Source organism: Enhydra lutris, unplaced genomic scaffold (genome assembly GCF_002288905.1).
Source record: "Enhydra lutris kenyoni isolate GAN:26980312 unplaced genomic scaffold, ASM228890v2 scaffoldscaffold40, whole genome shotgun sequence".
Lineage (NCBI taxonomy): Eukaryota > Metazoa > Chordata > Mammalia > Carnivora > Mustelidae > Enhydra > Enhydra lutris.
In genome coordinates, this window is record NW_019154124.1 from 11,796,478 (window position 1) to 11,815,291 (window position 18,814).

General features: G+C 34.8%; 1 protein-coding gene across 1 annotated transcript in view; it reads right to left on the minus strand.

The window, feature by feature from the left end:
- Positions 1-18,814, minus strand: part of LOC111155313 (piccolo presynaptic cytomatrix protein) — a 418,957-nt gene that overhangs the window by 26,923 nt on the left and 373,220 nt on the right. Inside the window, 2 exon segments of the mRNA XM_022515457.1 lie at positions 11,479-11,552; positions 15,545-15,686. Of these exon segments, the coding sequence (XP_022371165.1) occupies positions 11,479-11,552; positions 15,545-15,686 (216 nt within the window).

The following is an 18,814-nucleotide window of genomic DNA, read 5'->3' on the forward strand; positions in this document are numbered from 1 at the left end:
CTTTTTTCATTCCTTGTCTTTCCAATATGGAGATTTACTTTCTTTGATTTGGGGGAGCAATGTGCTATTTTTTGAATAATATTTCTCTCCATTCTTACTATTTTCCATGGAATTACTATTAGTTAGAATTTGAAACTACTGGCTTTTTTATTTAATTTTCTTGTTCTAACAACTGTAAGTTAATTCATAATTTCCCTCCAGTGAAATGCCTGTTTCACTGAAATGTTATTTCATAACTTCTGATCATTTTTTCTCTTTAATTGAGAAAAATATGAGGGATCTTTAAGGAGATGTTTATTTAGGATAATGATCATTTGGTGATCACATATACATTTTTTAAACCTGATCATCAATTGTTTGTTGCTTTTGCTTTTTTCTCTTTTACCATTTAAGTTTTATTATTTTTTTCTGCAGGCAAAAATGTTATTATTTCTGTCATGGTTTATGGATTTCTTTTAATGCTTAGAAAACTACCCTGCAAATGCCACCAAGGTTATACAAATAGTCTCCTAAATTTCTTCAAATAGTTTTATTATTTTTAACTTTATCTCCTTTATCCAACTTTAAATTACTACTGTATGGTACAACCCAGTAGACTAATGTTCTTTTCTTACAGAAGAAAATTATGACATGGCTATTTGAAAAAAAACTTTTTCTACTAAGTAAAAATGTCCAGTTAGTTTAAAATTTATAGTCATATTGTCAAATATACACTATGTTATTTCATTTGTGTACACATCTATTTTGCTAATACAATACTGTTTTGAGTACAGTGATTTAATGGAAATTTAAATGTCTGGTAATTAATTAAAAAATTGTTGGTAAACTACATAGTGCCTATAATGTAATTGATATTGATATTAGTTAATTGGTGATAGGCATCAACATAGACGAATACTTTCTTTTCTAATTATTGCAGACCATCTTATAAATTTAAAATAGTTTTTCATGAAGTAGCTTTGTAACTATAAATATTAAGATAAAAATGTTAGAAAGTATATCGGGCTAGAGTCAGATGACAGTAGATTACGTATCTGTAAATTTTAACCCAGACTATTTAATTAGTTGCTATGCGACTCTGAGTGAATGGTTTCATTGCTCTGAGTCTCTGTTTCTATAACTATAAAGTTGAAATCATTATCTCCTATCTATATCCCCGACTGTTTTGTGACAAACCAGATAATGTAAATGCTTTTAGAACAAAATAAATGCTAGATATCCATAATATATATACATCTGTGTTATTAATTCTACAGCTATGGTAAGAGAATTCTCTTGGCTTATATTCATTCAGTACCTTCTGCTACACTGTAATGTCCTTATCTTGATTTAAAAGCTGCTCTCTCATAAATAAATCAGAGCACTAACTCCCAAAACAAGTATTTCAGGGACTTCTAGGCAACAAAGACACTTTTTTAAAATATTAAAAATTTCCATTAGAGATATTAATTTCTGAAAGTATAAAATATTCTGGGCTTTAAGTTTGTCAATTGTTAGTTCTTTGATGTATACTAAGGCTAAGAATAGCCAAGGTATCTTCCAGAAATTTATCGAACATTTAATGGTCCATCAACAACCTCCAGAGATGAATCTGGCTCAGAGTAAAGACCTAGAATGTTTTTTTACACTTCAATATTTGACTACTTTTTAGCAGACACCTTCAATTTTACATTCCCAGTGAGTACTATGGGTCCAGAGATCAGCTGAACTGACTTTAAACCCAGGCAGTTTCAGGAAATATGATAAGGTCTAGGGAAGTAACCCTAGAGAGAAGGAAGGGATTCCTAAACAAGAGAGTACATCAGAATTATTTGGGGGAAGAAGAACAGCTTGAAATACTGTAATAACAGTATTGGAAACAAATGGGAAAATGTAGGGCCCTAAAAAAATCTTTTTCACTGGAAGGCTACAGGCTGAAAAAAAAAAAAAAGATCATTTTCGAGAACATGGGTTTAAAAGGCTTGGGAAGAATTAGGCCAGCAGTAATCACTTACAATGGAAACAATGATAACCAGCATTGACTATGAGGCAGCTACAGTGCCAGGCACATTACACTCCTTATTTCCATCACTGCAGCATACTGGTCAGGTAGGTACTACTGTTATTCTTATATTTGTAGATTAGGTACCAGAGACTTCAAGAGTTTCAATAACTTGCCCAATACCATGCATATAAAAATTAGCATGTCCAAATCGGCATATAAAAATATACCATGTCAATGGATAAGAAAATAGTATATGTATTGATGTCAATTAGCTCAAAATTAGAGTTTTCATTTAATTTCAATAAATATTTATGTGGAATTTCCTTTGCTTCTCAACAAAGAGAGATTTAGTTCTTTTTTTAAAAAATTTATTTATTTATTTGACACAGAGAGAGAGAGAGATCACAAGTAGGCAGAGAGGCAGGCGGAGAGAGAGGGGGGAAGGCAGGCTCCCTGCTGAGCAGAGAGCCCAATGAGGGGCTCGATCCCAGAACCCTGAGATCATGACCTGAACCTAAGGCAGAGGCTTAACCCACTGAGCCACCCAGGCACCCCTAAAGTTCTTTTTTAAAAATTAAAAAAATACAAGTAAAAACAGTCCAATTTTAAAAACTAAAAATAGAATTAGGATAATTGAATAGGTGTGGCAGATACAGACAGACAGATATGTCAATAAAATTTCCAGAAAGCCCATTACCAGACATAAATACACTTGAAAATTTTGAATATGAGTGATGTGGCATTTCATATCAGTGAGGAAAAGAAAGCTTATTCAACAAATGTTTCCAGGAAAATTGATTTGCTGTTATCTCATGGCATGGAATAAAAGAAATTGACTTAGATAATTAGATATTACATTTCACACCACAAAAGAACTAGATAAAAATAGAAATCATTATGTACCTAATATCCTCAATTGGGTAGAGAATACTTAAGCAAATAATAAAAGATGAAATGATATACAGAATTAATTATAAATCTGACCCTGTGAATATTTGTATTTAAATTCATGAGCAAGAGCCAGGGATTGAAATTGCCATTTTTAGGGGCATCTGGGTGGTGTAGTCGGTTAAGCGTCTGACTCTTGGTTTCAGCTCAGGTCACGAGCTCAGGGTCATGTCTTGACTTTTCCCCCCGAAAGCACTAACATCCTTTGGTTTTTAATTTCTCTGCATATGGCCTGCAAGGGTGGTGGTGGGGAGGAGCCTAGCATAAACTGTTACTGAGATTTTTCTTTTTCTGGTGGATGGAGCTTAAGAGAGACAATGTTAGATGTTCCCTAAATGTTACTAACTTATGACGGAATCTAGATCCAAAGTGAGACCTGAATCTTGAACTCTAGAATCATAGTCCAACTTCTCAATATGTATTGTTCTACCTGGATTTCATGTTTATACAGTTACCCTTGAACAACATGGGTTTGAATTGCACAGGTCTGCTTACATGCAGATTTTTTAATAAATACAGTACAGCATCGTAAATTATTTTCCTAATGATTTTCTTAATATTTTCTTTTCTTCAACTTACTTTGTTTTAAGACTATGGTATATAATATACATAACATATAAAATACATGTTAATTGACTTTTTATGTTATCAGTAAGGCTTCCAGTCAATAGTAGGCTATGAGTTGTTAAGTTTGGGGGGAATAAAAGTTATACACAGATTTTCAACAGTGCAGGGAGTCCACAAGCCTAACCCCTGCATTGCTTAAGGGTCAACCATACTTCAATCCCAAAAAAGTCCAAAAAGATGATTTGAATGTAAAAGGAGATCTACCTTGTTCTTCCACAGAAAGAGTCAATATTGTGAGTTTGATACTGTCTAAATTCCTCATTAACGTTTAATATTTCCCATTGTTCACAGAAGCATGAACTTCCCTATCCTATCCCTATCCTATCCCTAACTTTGTACCAATTCCGAGTTTCTCTGCTCTCCTTTGGCACCCTTTATCCAGTTTCACTGAATTGCTTTCCCCCTCCACACGTCACATCTTTTCTTTCATTTGCATCTTTCCTCACCATGTTCCCTCAGACTGGAATTTGCCTCTCTCATTGCTATCTATTTGGATCTGGTCCCTCTTTCAAAACAGTCACCACCGGTAACCTCTTCCACAGAATCGTGCCCCCCGACTCCCACAGATTTAGCAATGCTTTCCAATGTCTAAATCCTAAATCACATAATTTGCTCTTGAATTTATGAACCATTATCACAATTCTTCTTTGCATTATACTTATTAAAGGTAATAAAATATTTAACACCAGGAATGGCACAAGTCTCTAGCCACTGTGAATGTTTTGGGTCTACCCAATGAATGAGTATGCTTGCTTGCTCACCGCTTAATTATGAGATAGGACATCCTAGATCATAAGCCCTCTCAGATCAGCATTGTATTGAATTGATCTCTGTAGCATCCAGATTTTTAATACAATGTCTTGCACATAACAGATATATTTAGTACTGATCAATTATAGATATACAAAACCAAAGTATATGTATTAGTAAAATTAGGGCAAGAAGCTCAGAAATAAGCAAACATATTCAATCCACTGAAAACAGTTTCATAACATAATGTACATATGGTTGTCATTTTTTTTTTAAGATTTCAATTATTTATTTGACAGACAGATCACAAGTCAGCAGAGAGACAGGCAGAGAGAGAGGGGGAAGCAGTCTCCCTGCTGAGCAGAGAGCCCTATGCAGGGCTCAATCTGGTTGTCAATTATTAAGCACAATTTGTGTATGGTAAGTAATCAAATGATACAGAATAATCTACTAATCACATTTCCCTTGATCACATTCTGACCTCAAAACTGAGATAAAAATCAAATAACATATTTTCTTAATGATTTTAACAAAACATCCACAATAAATATACTATAAATAAATTTTGTCTATCGTCACCTTCAATAAAACTGAACTTAAATAAAGATAATTTTTTATTTAAAAATTAAGTCCCTGAGTAAGAGATGCAAGCTTCTAGTTATAAAATAAATAAGTCACAGCAACGAAAAGTACGGCATAAGGAATATAGTCACTAATAGTTAAATAATATTATTTGTTGACAGGCGGTGACTACACACCATGGTGAGCACAGAGTAATGTATGGAATTGTCAAATCATGATGTACACTTGAATCTGATACAACATGGAATGTAACTATACTTCAGTAATAAGATTGATTAATTAACTCCTTCAAAGATCCATTCTTGACATCATTAAAATGAACAGAATCAGAAAATTCCAGAATAATAAAAGAAGTGATATACAAAAGACAAAAAAAAAAAAAGACATTTCATATTTAATCTGAAATTTCCTCAGTCTAATTAGAAAGAGAGGAAATAAATATCTAGAGGATGAAATGAATTTTTCTTCAGGATCAAGATTATAACTATTATCTGAATCGGGGGAATTCTACATGGAGCTCGGAAGGACAAGGACTAAGTCACATTCCACACTGCAGCCCAGGGCTTATCCCAGTGCTGGTCACAACAGGTGCTCGATAAATATTTGCTGAGCAACCTGTGGGATGCCCTCTGAACAGCGATTATTATGTTCTAACTAGGGCCTCTCAGAGTGGTGTTTTATTTTTCCTCTTTGCTGGCTTAAGCAACCCAGTTGGTCATGGAAAGAGGGAAAATTAAATGAATATATATATATATACATATATATACATATATATATATAAGAAATAGAGAAAAGTTTTTTTAAAAACTATTTAAAAAAAATGTTTCTCAAAACCAGATAACAAGATAGAGACTCGAGGCCTGAGGCCTAGATTTTTATTGTTTTAATGTAGGAAGTCATTTCTGTTCTGCACTTGTCCCATGGACTTTGTAAAATGTGTTCATTCACCTTGAAAGCACTCATACTAATCACCGCTGGAGTTATGTAAAAAACATATATGTGTGTACAAATGACTTGAGATGCCAGTTAAAATGAGATTGTTGTGGTCATTATCAACTTTCATTAATTTCAACATAAACTGTTAAGCTTTTTCAACAATAGCAAAAAACCCCCACTTCCAGTAAGATGTTGAATCGAATCTTGTTCTCTGTCCTATCCCCTGACTCCAGCCTCCTTGGGTTAGCATTATTGGTGATTGTCTTTCACAGACTCAATTATCGGAAAGCATTTGTGGGTTGAGTTGAGCATATTTCTATAATGGCAGAGGTATATTTGTTCTGCCCCATTGAAAATGGAAATTGAGTGATTAAATTAAGACTTCTAAAGATACTTAGGAAAATAAATGATGTATTAGGGTGATTTGTTTTTGAAATACTTGCAGCCAGAAAATTAAACCTCATGCAAAGTGTGATTCTTAATGCCTGCTGCTAAAGCTTGTGAACCCCTGGTTTAGGAGAATAAACGGGTTAAGCCAGACACTATATGTAATGTCCACGGATGCCCACCAACAAACAGGAACACTATTAGATACAACGAATGAAAACAAGGTAGGAAAGGGCTCATCATCTATTAAGAGTGTCAGAGGGTTTTAGTGTAAATGGGGAAAACACTTCAGTTACAATTGGGAAGGCTAATTGATTTGGTCTAAATTTGTAAGAGGAGTGGTCTTGTATAGCTCTTCCGAAGAGTGCGTGATATTTCGTCAGTCTTGACTAGTGTCACTCTTGGATGGAATCCAAATGGCTCTCTTTTATATTCACTTGTATTTATTTTATTTGTTTGTTTTTAAAAGATTTTTATTTATTTATTTATTTATTTGAGAGAGCTAGGAAGAGCAAGAGCTGGAGGTGGGGTCAGGTGGGGTGGGGTGGGTGGCTGGGGAAGGACAAGCAGACTCCCTGCTGAGCAGGGAGCACCAAAGTGGGGCTCGATTCCCGGGCCCTGGGATCATGACCTGAGCTGAAGGCAGATGCTGAGCCAACTGAGCCACCCAGGCACCCGTGTTCACTTTTAATTTAATAATAGCTACAATGTAAGTGATGTAAATCATGTGCCAAACACAGTGTTTATTTGCACTTTACATTGTGCGCTTATTTAAATTATGACAGTTCAACCAGTTATTAGCAGAGGCAGTCCACAGGAGTGCTACCATTTTTTACTACAATTTGGGTTGGAACTCCAGAAACTCTGATTAATCTCATATTCTGACACACAGAGCATGAGATTAATCAGCATGAGATTAAAATTTATGTCACTGTGATAGGGAAGATGCAACATTATTAGAGAAAATGACTAAGTGTAAAATGATTTTTTTAAAAAATCAGAATGTGGAATAAATAGATTTACTCAATAAATAGAACAAGGACACGACTAGCATTAAAAAAATTTCTATAACATGCTCCACATAAAATTTGAACCCCATAAAACATTACTTTTTGTATTCTGTATATTTTAATTCTAAAACAACAATAAAAATGTTATAAAAACAAACTGTCCAAGGGTGATTACTTAAAATCTATGATATACTCTTGATTTAAAGTATGCATATCTTTGTAGATCAGTTTTCCTTAGAGTGGACCAAGGTGTCCGTAAAACAAAGTACTTAAATGTGTAACACGAAAGACTCAAGGGGAAGTGGAACATTAAAAAAAAACCTTAGTAGGGGGTGCCTGGGTGGCTCAGTTGGTTGCCTGGATGCCTTCAGCTCAGGTCATGATCCTGGACTTCCGGGATCGAGTCCCGCATCGGGCTCCCAGCTCCTTGGGGGAGTCTGCTTCTCCCTCTGACCTTCTCCTCTCTCATGCTCTCTCTCACTCATTCTCTCTCAAATAAATAAATAAAATCTTAAAAAAAAAAAACACCTTAGTAGTTACTAAGAGACAACTTTTCTGGTACCCTGATGAAGAATTTAAAGGAGGAAAAAAATCCAGTCAAGAAACTGAACATTATGAGTAAAACCAAACTGACTGAACTCTGTTTTGTTTGTTTTTCTCCCACAAATTGGCTACATATGTTGCCTGAAAACAAAAGGAAGAGAAAGCAATCCTATGAATCGATCAGAACAAAATGTATATCATAAATATACCTGGATTACAGCACAAGAGCAGATTCTATATTTCTAAGGGGGCAAAGCAAAATCTTGTATATTAAATTGATCTTTTCTTTTTATTTGCTCATAGTAATTAAATTCCTGTATGATTTAATAATTTTCTCCCCACTCTCTATTCTTTTTTTTTTTTTTAGGAGTTATTTATTTTGAGAGAGAGAGAGAGTTATTTATTTTGAGAGAGAGAGAGCGCACACACATGTACACATGCGGGGACAGAGGGAGAGAGAGAATCTCAAGCAGACTCCCCACTGAATGCAGAACCTGACACAGGGCTTGATTTCACAACCCTGAGATCATGACCTGAGTAGAAATCAAGAGTCAGATGCTTAACTGACTAAGTCACCCAGGTGCCCTCTACGTATTCTTTTAAATTTAAAATTATTTGTAAAGCTTAAATACTTACTGCAGATTTCTTCTTCATATTATTAGCAATCTCTCTCTCTCTCTCTCTCTCTTTTAAAATATTTTATTTATTTGGCAGAGAGAGAGAGACAGTGAGAGAGGAACACAAGTAGGGAGAGAGGGAGAGGGAGAAGCAGGCTTCCTGCTGAGCAGGGAGCCTGATGTGGGGCTCAATCCCAGGATCCTGGGATCATGAGCTGAGCCGAAGGCAGACACTTAACCACAGAGCCACCCAGGTGCCCCTATTAGCAATCTCTTATATATCTCTTGCAGTTGGATATTTTCATGCCCAACTTCATATAGATAGTAAATTATAAATTTGCTTATTGTCCAAACTTCAGAAGTCACTCAGTCAAAAATAATCTGTCCAAAATATTGTTACTGAAAGGGCACATAACTATAAATGATTCATATTACATTACGTATTCTATCTTATCCTCATCCTCAACCTCCAGCCCTCTGCTCAATAACTAATCTGAGATTAAATATTGATAAGAGTCAGTTCACTAAAATATAAACATATGGACTCAAAAGCTTAAATAAAATATAAAATAGCGTATGATTGCCTCATACTTGTAGGAGTGATGGGAAAGAAGAAAGAAGTATTAGGCTGAACAATTCTTATTCATTGACAGTTATTAACATTTATGCTAAGATAATTTCATCAATAAACTTCCTTTTTAATTTCTTTTTAAATTTAATTTTATTTTTTCAGTGTTCCAAGATATCAGTGAACATTAAAATTAAAATTAAGTAATTCTACTTTGAAAAGAGTGCACATGAATTGCTTCTCTAATTACCTGAATTCTAGAGTCATATAAAAATCAATGAGCATTATTTTCATATATTATTATATCATTTATTCATTCAATCAACAAACATTCTTCTTTTTTTTAAACCAAAGACATGAAAAGCTTTATGTGGTCAAAGGAAATGATTTAAAAACCATGAGGGAAATGAAAAGAGAAAAGAATCAATGGAACATTGTACTGTGCTCTTGCTGCTTGAAAAGATCCAAGACGCACAGTTGATTCAATATTAACCAAAGTCCCTGACGAATGGCATATAGGAGTTCAACAAACATTCTAGAAGCAACACTATGGGTAAAGCTTTCTGCCAAGTGCTGGGCAACCAGGATGAGTAAACCATAGCTCTAGGCTAAATGTTGTTCAACTTTATGGAGGAGACAGGCATAAAAACAGATACATTCAAATCAAAGAACAAAATATACAAATTATAGTTTAGACAGGAACAGATTTGGTTAGTGGTAGAAGAGCACAGGAGGAGAAGGACACAAAATCTGGAAGAGGGTGAATTAAGTCAGGACGTATGTAATCTGATTCTTCCATGGGATCTTCAGGCAAGATACTGCACTGGCCCTGCACCTCTGGGCCCTTGGGTGCATTCTCCGGCTTCCCCCTGCTCTCCTATCAGGGTAGCTGTCCCCTTGGTTGTTTCCCTGGCTCGCCTGGCAGTTGGCTTCCAGTGGGATTTGATCAGGCAGCACTGGCAGAGATTGGAGAATGGGAAGAAGGAAGTAACTAGGATATTTCTCCCCATCCTCACCTATCTCCGGATGTATTTCTGGCATTTGCTGTTTCTCTTCCTTGACCCCTGCTCCCTGCAATTCAGGCTTGCCCTGGTTTCAGCTCTCAGGATAGTCGCTTCCTTCTGCCACCTCACTAGGTCTGTTATTACACTGCCCGATTTCTCAGGGAGACTATGAGTATGTAACCATTGCCAGCCATCAACTTCCCCTATTTTAAATATTCAGAGTTGTTTCCATTTTGTTGGTTGGATGCAAGTGCCTGGCAGACATGAACTATTGGAGGCTGAATTCCAGGGAGTCTGGAGGGTAAATTTGGACCTAATCAACATATAGATGAGAATTGCTGAGTTTATGTACTGAGTATATAAAATGATGGGTAGATTAACGGTGGAACCCTGGGGAAAACAGCAGCAGATAATACAGTCTTTGAATGAATCTATTAGCAATAATCGCGCCTCGGATAAACCTCATTGGCTACGATACTGCCACTGCGCAAAGCTCTTTGAATGAATCTAAAGAAAAAGTTTTAGTAGAATCAGAAAAATGTGGTATCTACTAATCCACAAGGAACCTAGCTATCATTGGCATCCAACATTCGCCAGATGAGGTTTCTGAAGACAGATCAGGTCACCAGTTAGATAACAGGACCAGATTTGAAATCCAAATCTGGGTTTCCTATTTCTTCATCTTGTGTCTTTGTGATACCATGCAATTAATCATTCCTTTTCATAGCAGGTGATTTGGCATTCAGGTTACTTGCTCTTATCTTCTGTGATATTTGCACCTCCGTTTCTTCTTATGTAAAAACCAGTATATGGTATTATTGACCTTCATGGGTAATTTTAAGAATTAAATGAGATACTATATGAAAAGTACTTAGAATAGTATAAAGTAATTAAGAGAGTTGAAATTACTGAGAGGTTATGCAATCTAAGAAGGTTAATAGTGTTGTCAGATCTTATCACAATATTATGAAAGATAAGCTAGTCATTGTATACCTTACAGGTACTGAATATCTCCCAAAGTTCAAGATTTTCTTGCATTTTGTAATCAAATTGGGTTTTTACTTTAGAAGTTAGTCATTTTTTTCCTGTAAATTGATTTTTAAGCCATTAGCTTCTACTGAGCTCCATACATTTAAGAATTTCCATTTTAAGTGAAGTTTCATGATTTATTTTCTATTTGTATGGTATTTTAACAAAAAATGTTTTTTTAAATCTCAATGAGATTTCCCTGAGAGTCTTCTGAGTCTCCCCCCTGTCATCCTTCTCACTTTTCTTTCTCTTTTAAATTTTTAGTACCCCAAAGTATTTAAATGTTAAATGTAAATCAAGAAATTGGGAAATTTTTAAATGAAATTACAAGATAATTCTAATCTACTAGATAACATAGAGAATCGTGTCATTTCCTAGTGTTGTTGCCATTAGCACTTAGAAATTTACATTTGTATTCAAAGAGAAACACATCAAACACTCATAGTGTAACATGTAGAGTTAACAAAAATCAGTATTATACATTTTAACTTACCCTCCGGGTCTGCTAGTCCCACTCCTACTCCTGGCTGCTTTACAGGCTCTTGCCCATTCTGCCCCATCTTTCCTCTGTTTAAAAGAAAATAAAAGGTTACACATTTAGTTATGCTCTCTTAAATGCAAATGAGAAGACCAAGTTCCCAAAAAATAGAGTAACATGATATATTCAGACCTGCAATAAATACTTGAATGGCCATAAATTGCTTTGTATCATGTGAATTTTAAAATAGGGGTTTGTTTCTTTTTCATACTTAGTCTGAATATAATACCTCAAAATTCAGTGTCTTATTTGTTGACTCATTCATCAAAGATCAGACTATCATGAAATTTTCAAATTTTGTTTGAGAATTACGGTGTCGTTTTTTTCATTTTTAACTTAAGAAGTGAGGAGAGTTTTTATGTCTTTATGTTTTGTTATGATGACTTTTATAGACCCTTTGTGAGAAGGGAAATGTTGAATTAAATAACTTAAAAGAATAATATTGTAATAACACAGATTTTTATTTCACTTAGTGAATTTCAGATCCCATCTGGTTTCAACTGTGTGTAGCATATTGGCTTTTGAAGTCAGACTTCCTGGTCTCTGCCTCTGACTTCACTATTTCATGCTATGTGTCATCTAAGGCAAATCTACTCAATCTGGTGAATCTATTTCTCCTTTTGTAATATAAAGATAGTAACACTAGCTAGCTTTTGGGTAGGAGAAAATCACATGGAAAATTTATATACAGTCCTTAACACAGTGTCTGAAACAACATAAAATTAAATAAATAGAAAATATTAATAGGTAAGTAGGAACATAATGGCTTTAGAATTCAACCAGAGTCCACTACTCCTTTAGTTTCAGCCTTGGACTTTCAAGAAGGGCAAATCAATGAAGAATTCATGATACTCTGAGCACTGTGTGTTCAGAATATTGATAATGTAACAGCCCAAACTCTTCTTATTTTTTCAATAAGAGAAAAAGCTACATGGCATAGAAAAGATTTTGGAGTTGCCTTTATACATACTTATATAAGATGTTTTAAAACGATGAAATAAAAACACCTAAGTTTTAAAAAGGGTGTTTGAACAAAAGAATGCCTCGAAACTATGCTTTCTTTTTTTTTTTTTCGATACTATACTTTCTAGATAATAATTCTAACACAGCAAGATTTGCTAACAATTAATTCTCACTTTCACAAAAATATTTGCTTTGCTGAATTTGCTGAGAATGTAATCGTATTTCTTTCTTAAGAATCCAATCACATCTCACTTGAAAATGGCTCTAAAGATTCTCTTACCATTCTATAGAGATGGTTCTGCACATAATGAAAGAGGAGTAGATATAAACTCAGAAATTATTTTATCTTAAAAGCCATTACATTTTTCCATTTTGACAATTCTAGGTCAAAGGTTTAAACACAAATTCTTATCAAGTGTGAAGGACACGCAAAAATGTTAGAAATCATGGATATACTTATATACATATAGACACAGTCTGCCTCTGAATATATGCCAAAAAAGTCTTGATTAAGCAATAAAAGAAACTTAAATCTGTATAATAGCTTCAATGAGATTCAATACAAGTGAATGGTAAATTTAAAAAAAGAATTCGCTCTGCTCTGTTCCAATCAGAGAGAAAAGCTTAACAACACAGTAGCAGTCTTACCGTGAGCAAGACACTATGACTAGCAGAGGGAACCAAACGTCCTGTTACTTGAGTCAAACTCAAATGGAAAGGAGAAGCATTTTAGGAGTGTTCATCTAACACATGAGAGTACTAAAAAATTACTCTTCTATGTATGTCCAATTTTGACAAAATAATTAAAATTTTTAGTAATAGTAAAATTTGGGTAATTTTTTATTTGACCTTGAGTCCTAGCTTTTGAATTTTAATGGTATCTGGTATTCAGCTACAGTCTTTTTTCCCAATGAAAACTGAGTCTAACGTTAGATGCACAGGTAAATGTGTACAAGAGGCATTTCTAAGATCTTACAGGTACTTCTGCAGCATCGTGAAGCTAAATGAAGTACGAAGGAAACATGACTGTGGGTTATAAGAAGGATGTAATTTTTCTGAATTCCCAGGAAATAATCTTCAGCTCAAAACATGTGGACTACACATTTTATAACTTCTATTTGTTAATCAATCACCAATAGTTATTGAACTCTTATGTTAACTTAAGCAGTAATTGTGTTAGACACAAAAGGGTATATAAAAGAAATACCAAATATTGCTTTGGAAACAAGAATTTTCTTTGTGCTCATACAGCAAAACAATGGTGTGCCTGAGGCAGTTTTGAAAGGCTCTGAGGAAAATGGGAAAAACAAAATTGGAATGTGGTAGGTATGTAAAAAAATAAATAATCTAATTCCACTTCAGATATTCAGATACTGAGGAAATAACATGCTTTTTCTCTGGAAGTTATAACTTTATCATCAGTGTTTAATTTGAAATGTATGGATAAATTGGAGGGATATTAAGCGATGTGTGGTTAAAAAAATTACAAACTCATATGATATTCACAGCCTAGTGAGAGATATGTAATGAATTTGCTGAAATTCTCTTCATACAGGATCATCAGAGAAAGAGGACTAACGAGATCAGACTCCTTTTAGAAGTAATGTCCAATAAAAAAGAACTGATTAAATATAAATAATATTGAATCCATAGCCCAAGTCTTACTGGAAAAAAAAAAAAAAAGATGGGCAGGTGATCCAATAATGTAACAGTTGAAGTAGGAAAACTGTAACATGAAAATCATAAAATAAACACATTTTTCAGTGTACAAATCCCTTTCCCCCATTATTTTGCTTTTATAAACTGAGCCATTATCTAAATATTGGGACTACTCTGGACAATAGAAGGAAAGATTTATAAAAACCTTGACATTAAAACAAAGAGAACTAGAATTCCACTCCCAGAAATGGCTTCACTCAACATTGGAGAAAACGAAGATCCTTTAACAAGTGCCGGGATCAGGGGTCTGCAAACTCCACAGGGAGCCAGATAGGAGATGGTTTGAATGGTCCTGAGCTCAGGTCTGCCTCTAGAGGGCAGAAGCGACATTAGGCAACACATCAGCGAATGGGTGTGCTTTTCCAATAAAACTTTATTTATGGACGCTGAAATTTCAATTTCATAAATTTTTATGTGTCATAAAATGTGATTCTTCTGTTTCCCCCCTGCCGCAAAACATTTAAAAATGTGAAGGCCATTTTTAGCTCACAGAACTTGCAAAGCTAGATTTGCCCTGATGGAGATGGTAGAGATGGGTGACCCAATGACGCTTTTCAAAACCTGGAAAACTTGTTCCCTGGGAGGAGAAGGAAAGGTTGGAAAGTCTAGATTTTGATACTGGAGCAGACATAACCTACATATGTCTCTTGGATGCCGCTAACTTTTGCCACCAACATGACTAAGCCCACTCTAACACATCCTAAACACAATCTGCTTCCGTTTTGCATTCGATCTGCAGTATCAATATCTTGAGGCTTAACATATTACAAATGATTTTTATTCCAACTATCTACTGGGGATCCCTATATTACTGGATATTTGTTCTAGAAAATATGGAAACGCTTCAAAATATTCCATTTTAATTGTGGAAAGATTACTGAAGAGTCTATATGAGGAGCCCAATGTGTTATCTATTTCAAAAATGATATATGAGCTCTTTAAATTTTAAATCTCTCCCGATTCAAAGTAAATTAATCTAAGTTTATCTCAGACACCAATAATATTTGTGTTTGATCATTATGTGATTACTGCATCAACGGACTACTGTTGCTGAACTTAATGATTATTGTAGCAGTTTTCCTATTAAATGCAGATTGCACTGATGAAATAGTCCTGGAAGTGACCAGTGTCCATCCTTAGAATTGACTAAATTAATCCAGTCTTTCCTGAACAGTCTATTTTCTATGTAGGCATAAACAGTCGAAGTACATTGGGGACAATGAGTCAGAACTGGATAATTATCTCGTTATTTCCTGTTAAGTGTTAAGAAAAGCTTACTCATGATGCTGTTAACTTTGTAGTGGGGGAAAAAAAAAAAAAGAAAAAAACCCACACTTACATCCTTGGAATAGGAAATAGATTAGTCTCCCCTGCGGTGCTGCTGCTTCCTTCACTGTCCACGCTATACCCACTGCCAAAGCTGCTGCCGGAGGAGCCGGTGGACACGGAGCTTTCTGCAGGCCGGTGATTGGTAGGCTTTGCTGCATGGTGTGGGAAGAGTCAACACCACAGTCAATCAATGAAACTCTCCTCGATCTCCAAAGGCATCATTATACGTTTTCTTCATTGACATGGATAATGAAACAGCTCTAGCAAGAACTCCACATTTCTTAATCTGCCTTTCATTTTCTTTTCCTTAACCAGTAAGGTGCTGTGGTAACACTAAGTACTTGATTATTATTATTATTTTTTTTGGACACAGAGGTAGAAAAAACAACAACAACAACAAAAAACCAAACAATTGTTTGAGTTAAGTAGTATGTAACCAGTCTATTACTATTGTCACTATTATTGGTTCTTTTTGTGGTTCCTTTGTACAGTCTCACAGTAAGGACAAATATGAATTTTGGCTCTTTCATGGAGAAAGGAGTTTAGAAAGACTTGGGTAGAGAGAAATAGTGGCATAAGGGAAAATTTCTTAATTATTTTCCATATTAACCAATAATGTGTTTTTCTCCTGAGTAGTGAAGATGCAAAACAGAACAGATGGTTTCAAGAAGTGACTGAAGAATTCTGTGCTTGTTTGTATGTATTTCTAACAACTCTTCCCAGCAGGTTTTTAAATTTGAAGACCTTTGTTTCCCCTTCGGCATTTCTTCATTTCTGATTGGGACTTGTTTCAATAATTCCTTATGTTGATTTTTTTTGGATAAAACAATCCATATTCCCATAGAAACATTATAATTCTGTGTTTTCTAATACAGTAGGAGCACAGTAAAATATTGTTAGTGGGGTTACAGATCGGAGGAGATGGGGGGGTCTTTCGATGCAGAAGATGGAAGAGAAAGCAAATATTTCCTCTTCTTTTTGTGGAGAGAAGCTTCTCTAGGCAAATTTAAAAAATTAGTATTATGTCTTCTGCCACATGGTCAGAATTTAAGAGTATGAGCTTCGTTCATACTGACAGGATTTGGAATCCTAGCTCGTTCTGGAGTAGATAGAAACAGTCTCAGTTTCTGTATTTGCAAATAATGGGTTCCGTTACGGAGACCTCCACTCATAACTGTGACCATGAGGAGTGAGATAAAGCAGGAGTTCACTTACTTTCTCTTCCTCATCTTGTGATTTTATTTGTCATACCCGCAACCTTTTCTGCAGGGTTTTCCTGACAATAGCTGCTCCCTGGTGTCTTTGAGCATGCCTAGCCCCTGATAATGAATTTTCCTTGATTTTCTTTCCAATTCTAGACATGTTCTAGTATACAAAAATACTTCGAGTCTCTCTCTTCTATAAAATCACCTGTGTTCAATCAGGAGTTTCTTAAGCAGTTGGATAGATTCACACTGTGGGTGAATCATTGATAGTCATTTAATGATTCTAAGATATCTATACTTTCCCTCAAGAGATGTACACAAACAAAATGACTCTTAATCTGGTGGCATTTTAATAAAATCAATACATCCAAATGAAGGGGAAAATACAGACATTGTGAGGGAAACCATTGAGGACAGGAAATCCACCATCGGGGTAATCAGGATCAGGTCTTGCAAAGGTTTTGGCTTTTCCCCAATTCCCTACTTCTTTTAGGGACAACAGATTCTCTAAAGCCAACAGGAATTGTTACAATATCTATTGCAGTGATAGCAAGATTGCTTTCTCAGAATAGAGAAATAAGGAAGAAATGTCGGTCAATAACTTAACAGGTATCTATAAATTGAGACTAGCTATTTAGAAAAAGGCTTGAATATTGTTAAATAACGAGTCACCGATGAATTACCAGTAACCCATAGTAGATTTGAGGAGACAGAATGATAGTTATAATGTTTGATATTTTCTATGTAAAAGAAACCCAGATGGTGTATATAGTGTTAACTTAAGGACTTTTTAAAAGAATAACTTAAAAACTATAAAGGATATAGGATTATGATATAAATTATGAACATTAATAAAGTAAATTAAACTGTATGATCATAATGAATCAGATTAGTCAAGTAGTTGTAAATAAAGGAAAGCTGCCACACTTTTTGATTGGCATTATATAATCCAATCAACACTATCGTTAATATTTTTCAAGATAATATTGAATGAAACACTTTAATACCATCAACTGGAAAATCTCAATATACAATTTTCAAAAACAAGCTTTAATTAATATACACTAATTTTTAAATCAATTTACTTTTACTAGATTAAAACAATTTTCAGCTAAAAGCAATGTCACAATGCATCAAAATAGCTATTATAGCAGAGCCATCTTATTTAAATTTCAAAATACTCAATCTTTTTGTTGTGAACTTTGATTTTACCTGATGCAATTTCTAGTTCTATTCCCCTCTTGGGAAATTTGAGATGTGTACAGAATATAAAACAATATAAAAAGAAGAAAGGAACAAGGCTAGAAATAAATTGAAGGAGAGTTTTTCATCTTGAGTAGGTGAATAGATATCTCATTTGGAAAGCCTGTACAAGTGCTGTAGATTTAAAAGCAAACAAATAATAATTTATAAGAAATAGAAAAAGAAAGAAAACCAAATCTAGAGACCATACGCATATACTGGAATAAGTCTAAGTCTACCTTACATATTTAGAAAACAAAATTATGTGTAAGTCTGAGTCTAAAGAAACCTTGGGCAGTTACAAGTTAGGTGAACAATTCACATTAATCAAGATGTTGGGCATCATCTTCCCAAAACATCTGGTACTTGACTGATTTCCCCCCGACTAATCTGGTGTGGAAGTGTAGCGTACAGAGAGCCTGATGTCTGGTAGTTTCTAAAAGTGAATTCAATTAAAAATGTAGAAGAGAGGGGGCACCTGGGTGGCTTAGTGGGTTAAAGCCTCTGCCTTCGGCTCAGGTCATGATCCCAGGGTCCTGGGATCAGGCCCTGCATTGGGCTCTTTGCTCAGCGGGGAGCCTGCTTCCCCTCTTCTCTCTGTCTGCCTCTCTGCCTACTTGTGATCTCTATCAAATAAATAAACAAAATCTTAAAAAAATGTAGAAGAGAACTTTGTTTTTTACTGGGCTATCTACATAGCATAAAATGCAATTAAACATACAGAAATGCAGAGGTTTTGATAAACTGGAACTAAAAACCCAAGTATTTTTAGTAGTTCTTTATCAGACAGTTGAAACCATGCATATATTTACTAATTTCTCTCTCTTGAAACA